The 7,522-nt window shown below is 42.6% G+C and overlaps 1 protein-coding gene across 1 annotated transcript; it reads left to right on the forward strand.

Annotated features, from left to right (window-relative positions):
- Positions 1-1,586: 1,586 nt before the first annotated feature.
- On the forward strand, positions 1,587-4,582 carry LOC109485144 (alpha-N-acetylneuraminide alpha-2,8-sialyltransferase-like). The gene is made up of 5 exons (XM_019788576.1): positions 1,587-1,652; positions 2,868-2,980; positions 3,229-3,325; positions 3,735-3,972; positions 4,177-4,582. Exons 1-5 carry the CDS (start codon positions 1,587-1,589, stop codon positions 4,392-4,394), a joined length of 732 nt encoding a protein of 243 aa, XP_019644135.1. The 3' UTR covers positions 4,395-4,582.
- Positions 4,583-7,522: the final 2,940 nt, after the last annotated feature.

The following is a 7,522-nucleotide window of genomic DNA, read 5'->3' on the forward strand; positions in this document are numbered from 1 at the left end:
GATGGACTTAGCAGTAATATATCTACATCAGGAGGACTAACAAACTCATCAGTGGAAAAGCCAAAAGCTATGGAAACAAGGTGTGTGCGAGAAACACATAACATAACATAACATAACATAACATAACATAACATAACATAACATAACATAACATAACATAACATAACATAACATAACATAACATAGCATAGCATAGCATAGCATAGCATAGCAAAGCATAGCATAGCATAACATTGCATAGCATGCATAGCATAGCATAGCATAGCATAGCATAACATAGCATAACATATACCATATAACATAACATAACATAGCATAGCATAGCATAGCATAGCATGCATAGCATAGCATAACATTGCATAGCATGCATAGCATAGCATAGCATAGCATAGCATAGCATAACATTGCATAGCATGCATAGCATAGCATAGCATAGCATAGCATAGCATAGCATAGCATAACATATACCATATAACATAACATAACATAACATAGCATAGCATAGCATAGCATAGCATAGCATGCATAGCATAGCATAGCATAGCATAACATAGCATAACATATACCATATAACATAACATAACATAACATAACATAACATAACATATATACCATATAACATAACATATCATATACCATATAACATAACATATCATATACCATATAACATAACATATTATAACAAAACATAACATAACATAACATATACCATATAACATAACATAACATATACCATATAACATATACAATATAACATAACATAACATAACATAACATGTACCATATAACGTATAACATATAACATATAACATTACATAATCCTAACACAACGTATGATTCTTTCGACTCTCAAGTCCATTACAGAAGTTCCATTCTTATGCTCGACACATACCGGAGGAGTCGGTTGCTAAGGAGAAGTTCCTTGCCGACCAGACAGCTGTGCAGTCTGTACCGACGGAAGCACCTGGATGGGTCTATAACAAAACATTTTCGGACCTGTTTCGGTAAGAATAATCGTCTCGATATTAGGCCATGTTGATTTGATTATATGGATGACATCCGCTTGAATTTTCGTCCGTTTCCAAAAAAAAGTTTTTGACCATACTGTAGGTCACACAAGGCACCTGCAAAATGAGAAAATATATGCCGTAAATTGCAAAAAAAATATTGTAAAACGATACTAATGTCGTTGAATGCAAAATCGATTACAAAGGAAAGAAAAAAATGCTCAGGGTTAAATAATAAATGCATTGCCATTGCATTGCATTGCTATGTAAGAATGAACAATTATACATATTGACAATGCGATTTACAAAATGCTGAACATACCACCGACAATTTGTAAATACGTTCAAAGCAGTATTTCATGACCAATGACATGTATTTTTAACAGGAAAAGACTTGTAGGCGACAGTCGCTTTGCGAACGGGAATTTTCTTGTAACACAACAGACAGTTAACATGTCCGGCCTAATGACACATGGTCGTGGAAAAATCAAGGTGCCAAAGAACGTCTTCAATGGATTTCCTAAAGTAAGTTTGGAGACTTGTTTTCCTTCTTTACATTCTATCTATCTATCTATCTACATGATACGGGACAAAGTGCCTCACGGCACATCACGTCCCGGGAAGGAGGTGCAGCTGGTGTGGCAGGTGGTGGTGCGCAACAAAAATATACAAACAAATGAAAAATGATCTATAAATAATAAATTGCAAAAAGAAGAAACCGAAATGTGCAACTATATACAAAAGCCACACCAGGAAACAAAAATAACCCTACAGCTGGGTATTGGCGGAGAGGCCAAGGTGACTGGCCAATCCCGCCTTAAACGCATCAAGGGATGTGCAAGATATGAGTGTACCTGGTAGTGTGTTCCACTCGATGACGGTTCGAGGGAGATAACTGGCTCTGTATGCTTCTGTCTTGCATGGGATGGTGATGAAGCGTGAGTAATGTCCTCTTGTAATGTTTGTGTTTTTGGTGAGAATGTTGTGTATAGGAATGGCTACCATGTTATTTACTGCTTTATACATTAGGACAAGTCTGGCTTGCTGCCTGCGTTGATGCAGGGAAGGCCATCCAAGTGTTCTCAGTGTATCTGACATGCTTGTTGTTGGTCTGTAATCTCCAGTAACGAACCTAGCGGCTCGCTTCTGTACTGCCTCTACTTTGTCTTCAAGTTTGTTTGTCTGTGCATGTAGTCGCTTGTGAGGGCCCCAAGCTGTCGAAGCATACTCCAGCTGGGGTCTTGAGGTGTATGCCTGGGCTCTGATTGCCCATTCTCCAAACATTCAAGGAAAATTTTGTATTCGCTTCGAGAAATAAAACCTGCAAAGAGGTACTTGGTCTTTCTTTGTTCAAGGTACTGGTTAGGATTAAACTTTCAATTCAAAATAAGAAACCCTAACACATTCCCTAGGATATTTACACTGGTTACAAGAACGAGTGTTGCCCTTGGGCAAAAGACTTATCTCATCATTCTAAATAGCACCTGGTTAAAGTTTGTACCGTCTCTGTTCAGTAAATTTTTATAAAGAACGCTGATCCATATACTATTAGATAGTCTCCGGCTTTCCAAAGCTCAATGTCAAAACTCCAGTCTAGTATCCAAACTACCGAGTCTCTTTCGCCCTCCCCCACGTTATGTAGAAGTGGGTAATCTTCAGGCAGATAATACGGTGGCATAGCAGTCTCCATTGGCCAATTGACCCCTACGGTGGCTAATGGACACTCCGCTGGCCAATGGATACTGCCTTGCCACCGCATGATCTGCTTGGAGATTAAAAATGGGAGCGTCAATTCGTCATAACGAAAGAGACATAATAAGGATAATATTAAGGATAATAATTTACAACTTTTCTACCCAGGAAAGCCCGTTTCAGAACAAACGCTTCGATACTTGCAGTGTGGTGGGAAACGGTGGAATACTGAAGGGAAGCGGCTGTGGAAAAAAGATAGACGCCTCTGAGTTTGTGTTCAGGTGAGGCACAATGATATGTACAAGTCGATTTACCAGAATATTTTGTTGAGAAATATCTTTAATAACTTTATCTATAGTTCTGTGCCCAGTGGGCCCCTTAAAAGGCCTTGATGTGAAGAGTGTTAGATGGTTGTGGTGACGATTTCCTTGCTTGAAATGTTAATTTTTTACATTTTTTAACAATCTGCTGTATAATGTTAATATATGAAGCAATGTAAGTTTTATTTCTTCTTTCTCATAACTTGCAGGTTCAACATGGCTCCAATGGGCGATAAATATTCCAGGGACATTGGAAATAAAACCAGCCTGATCACCATTAACCCCTCTATGATAGGCTACAGGTACGTTTCTATGTTTACCGAAGGAAAACATATTGTTTTTGCTCTGTTTCCTCTTCTTCTTCTTCTCCAAACAAATAAGGTCAATGACCTGAACCAGACGTCTGTCACCACGGTAACTAGTGTTGGGTTACATCATGTTGCAATTTTATAGCAGGAGGGATTTAGACTCCTGTCTGACCATTATATATGAATGTGTTTGAGTAAGAATGTACAGAGCAGACCATATGCAAAGGTAAACATTATGCATTTGATTTGCAAATGTTTGTTACCTTTCTAGTTTGATAGCAAATTCACTTGATTTTTTATGAAATTCAAATGTGGTTAGTGTATATTGTGAGCTTTGTACATGTGCATGTGAAAGATGACATCCTTAGCATAACTTGCCCTCTGTTATTTCATGTAGATACACCAAGGGCAAAAGAAAAGGAATAGACGTTAAATCCTTCACGCATGACCTATCAGTGTACGGAGACAGCTACCTCTGGATCTGGGCCTTTCTGTCCAAACGTCACGCTAGCGGCGCCTTCAAAGTGCAGGAAGCTCTACGGGCAACCGGCGCCCGTAACCAGGTTATCTTCCCGTATCCACTCGTGACAGGAGCACTTATATCATTTTGGAAAAAGCATATATCCGCTCAAAGGCCATCCACAGGTAGACATCATAAGCTCTGCTATGAACTTTCATGATGCAATGATTAAATTTGAATATGAATTTTCCTCATTTCCGTTGTCTTACTAGCATTTCATCTATATCTGTTTTTATTTGTATTATCTCACGTGCTATTTTTTGGTGCCATTCATGTCTACGAATTTTTGTTTCATTCTATTTCTTCTTTCTTTCTTTTCTTGATTATAGGACTGTTGCTGGTGAGTTTGGCCACACAGATGTGTGAGGAGGTGCGCCTGTACGGCTTCTGGCCCTTCCACGCCGACAGGAACAATCAACGTCTGAACGAGCACTACTATGACAATGCCCTTCCCACAAAAGTTCACAAAATACCGAGTGAGTTCAGACAACTACAGTTACTACACAACACTGGAGTTGTTCGTCTAACAACCCACCCATGTCAATAAGTGGACATTGTCAATAATTTAATACATACTAGTACTAGCAGTAGACAGTTGAACTTTGTTCTAAATTACTTATGGCATTTTGGCCAACTAGTCTCTACTGTTATATTTTTAATGACGATTTACCACATTTGTGGAAGGATTGACATAACAGGTGAGTATCACCTCATCAAAGATGTTAACCCCGAGACCAGACTGTAAGGTTTGAACCACTCACACCGGGAAGGTCCCCTACTCTTTTCGATAAGTGCGGTGGGTTCTTTAACGTGCGTGGGGTGTGGCTCTCCCAAACACGTACGGAACCTCTATCCGAGGGACGTCCCTAATGCTTAGGTCACATTTGAAACGGCGCCCGTTCGGCATGTCCTCGGCGTAGACGCCGGCCGGCGTCATGACGCCGAGCGTGCGCCGTTTTGTCAGGGTCACAATTAAATGTTCCTTTACGGCTCCCTGTCGGGGCCTGCTTGTGCTCCGGCCGGCGGCTCTCATTAATATTCATAAACTTTTGCGGCCGGTTTCTGTCAGGGACCCGTCCGGTGCCCGGTCAGTCGCCCGTCTTGACCCGTGCGGCGTGTGGTAGGGTGCCGACCGGCTCTTACAGTTCGGCCGGGCAGCTGTCAGGTCCCTGGCGGGTTCCTGGCGGGATCCCGACGGGCTCCTCTCGTGTTTTTGAGCAGGTACATATATAAGCGCTGCACTGCCTGCTACCGTTCACTTCAAGTAAAGAGTACACGTCAAGTAAAGATCTAGAGTAGACTGAAGTTGGCGATGCAGCGTTCAGTACAACCTGCAAACAACTTACAAGCCCGTCTGAGATTGAGATTGGTGACAACCTACATGTAGGTCTTCTGGCATTTGTAGCTGAAGAAGAGAGGCAGGCAGAACTGGTGCGTCGCAAAAGTAACCGAGGGCCTACTTTCGAAAGTACTTCAACAGTGACGCAGGAAGTACTTCAGCAGTGACGCAGGAAGTGTGCCGTGGCAGCTCCTTGCTATTGAGCAATAAAACCACTGAATATCGTTACTTCTGTTGAAATTTGGACTGAAAATAAATGCCAATAACTTCTGATTCCATTTTATTACGAAGGCATATGATGTAACAAGAGATAATGTCAGACACATTCTATTCCTGTTATGATCTGTTTTATGAAGTTGGCAAGAGAGCCGTGCCGGCTGTTTTCCCTTGCCCTTCGACATTCTGACACACAAATACAAGGTGTAACACACACAAGTACACGATGTAACACACACGTGGTGAACTGTGCGACGTAGTCTGAGGTAGGAGTTTAAATATGCTCCCTATAACCCCCTTTTCCTGACCATCTGATGCACTGATCAGCACATGTGACGTCATAATCTTAGGCAGGTGCCTGTTCGGCCGCCCGACGGGACTCGGGCAGTGAGGTTACGGCGTCGCTTCGGCGTATTTCGCCGAACGGGGCCCGAAGTGTTTTTAACTCTGAGTTAAAATCGATTTGGCGACCGCGCGGGGCCAAAAATAGGCCGGCAGCCGTCGGGAAGCCCGCCGGTCTCCGTCCAGGTCCCGTTCGGTAGTGCCAAAAAACACGCCGAACACGCGCCGAGCGGGCCCCTTTCTTGAATTGTGACCTAAGCATAACCGAAGCTAGGTACTCATTTACACCTGAGTGAAGTGAGGAAAGTCGTGCAAAGTGCCTTTCCCAAGGGCACAAGATCGGTGACACGGGTGGGGTTCGATCCCACGACATCTGGGGTGTGAGACGAACGCGCTACCGATTGCGCCACACGACCCCACACATCTAAACCCCACGTTATCTAAACGTTACCTATCTGTTGATTTTAATTAATTAATTAATTAATTAATTTTGTTAATTTTATCAATGAACACTAATAAACATTTTTTGTACATTTTGCAGTGTACAATAAAACTTTGTCTATTGCCAATGTGTTAAGCTTTCAATGAATAGATAGGGGCACTGAAGTTCTTGACTAATTTTATAAGGTTATTGAATTGATAGGTTCTCCGTTATTTTTGTCTCGATTCGATCGAATACACGACAGGCTAATCTCCAAGCAGATCATACGGTGGCAAGGCAGTATCCATTGGCCAGAGGAGTGTCCATTAGCCACCGAAGATCTGCCTGCACTCGCACAGGGAGGAGCACTTCCTTTCAAAAATGGTGTTGCTGCCCCTCCTTGTGCCCCTATTTACAGCAATTGAAAAACTGGCCACGCTAAGGTTTTTACAAGCGGTTTATAGCTTGAATCTGGGACAAATTCAGTCACCCGCGCACATCTCAGTGGGAGTTCCCCGCCTAACTGAATCAGATACAATTCTGTATGCTGGCACTGTGATGCTTTCTGAAACATGGAAATAGATACTTATGGTTAAAATTTAAAACCCCATGCCAGACATTACAAAACACAAGGTGAACCTTCTCCTCCGGATCCATTGTTTAAACTGCCCAATACATGTATAACAGTTGGTGTTGTGACCCATAGACAGACTTCCTGTAACGGTCAACCATGCAGCCCCACAAGGAGGACAATAGCCTTGCCCGGTTGTTAGGGCAATAAACTACTTGGCAAACACATTCTGAGTAGGCAACAACTAGGTGTTAATAGCCTTTGACGTTTCGACTGCAGGCAGATCTTCGGTGGCTAATGGACACTCCTCTGGCCAATGGATACTGCCTTGCCACCGTATGATCTGCTTGGAGATTACGACAGGCCTCAATATTGTACCCTAACGAAAGGCACGATTTCAGTACAAAAACCTCACATAGCGCAGACGTGATAGGAGTTTTTCTCACACACAAAGTCCTACGTTACCTTAGTTACTGGTAACACCAGTTATGCTCAGGCGAATGATCACACATGGTCAGGTAGCTTCCAAGTCATTCGGCATCGAAAGTTGTCGGACGAGGTGCAATAACATTATATACACCAGGCGGCGCTGCTGCACTATTTGTTTCGTCAGCTGGGAAAGTTTGGGTCGTCTACAGGTTACCGACTGCGCCACGATCACGCGTCTTCCTTCTTGCCAGTCACAGTGTTCTGGGTACCACCAGCGTACAGCTACTTTAAGTTTATATGGGGTTGTGAATCTAAACCTTCTAAAGTTTAACCCTATCTAGACGGGGGGGGGGGGAG

Source organism: Branchiostoma belcheri, unplaced genomic scaffold (assembly GCF_001625305.1).
Source record: "Branchiostoma belcheri isolate BF01 breed outbred unplaced genomic scaffold, Haploidv18h27 scaffold73, whole genome shotgun sequence".
NCBI classification, from domain to species: domain Eukaryota; kingdom Metazoa; phylum Chordata; class Leptocardii; order Amphioxiformes; family Branchiostomatidae; genus Branchiostoma; species Branchiostoma belcheri.

What these genes read in the sequence shown, in the direction of transcription:
- LOC109485144 (XM_019788576.1), top strand. Translation starts at nt 1,587, where the DNA reads ATGATACGGGACAAAGTGCCTCACGGCACATCACGTCCCGGGAAGGAG. An exon ending in AGGTGCAGCTGGTGTGGCAG is followed by an intron (nt 1,653 to 2,867) that starts GTGGTGGTGCGC and finishes TTTTCTACCCAG; the next exon opens with GAAAGCCCGTTTCAGAACAA. An exon ending in CGCTCAAAGGCCATCCACAG is followed by an intron (nt 3,973 to 4,176) that starts GTAGACATCATA and finishes TCTTGATTATAG; the next exon opens with GACTGTTGCTGGTGAGTTTG.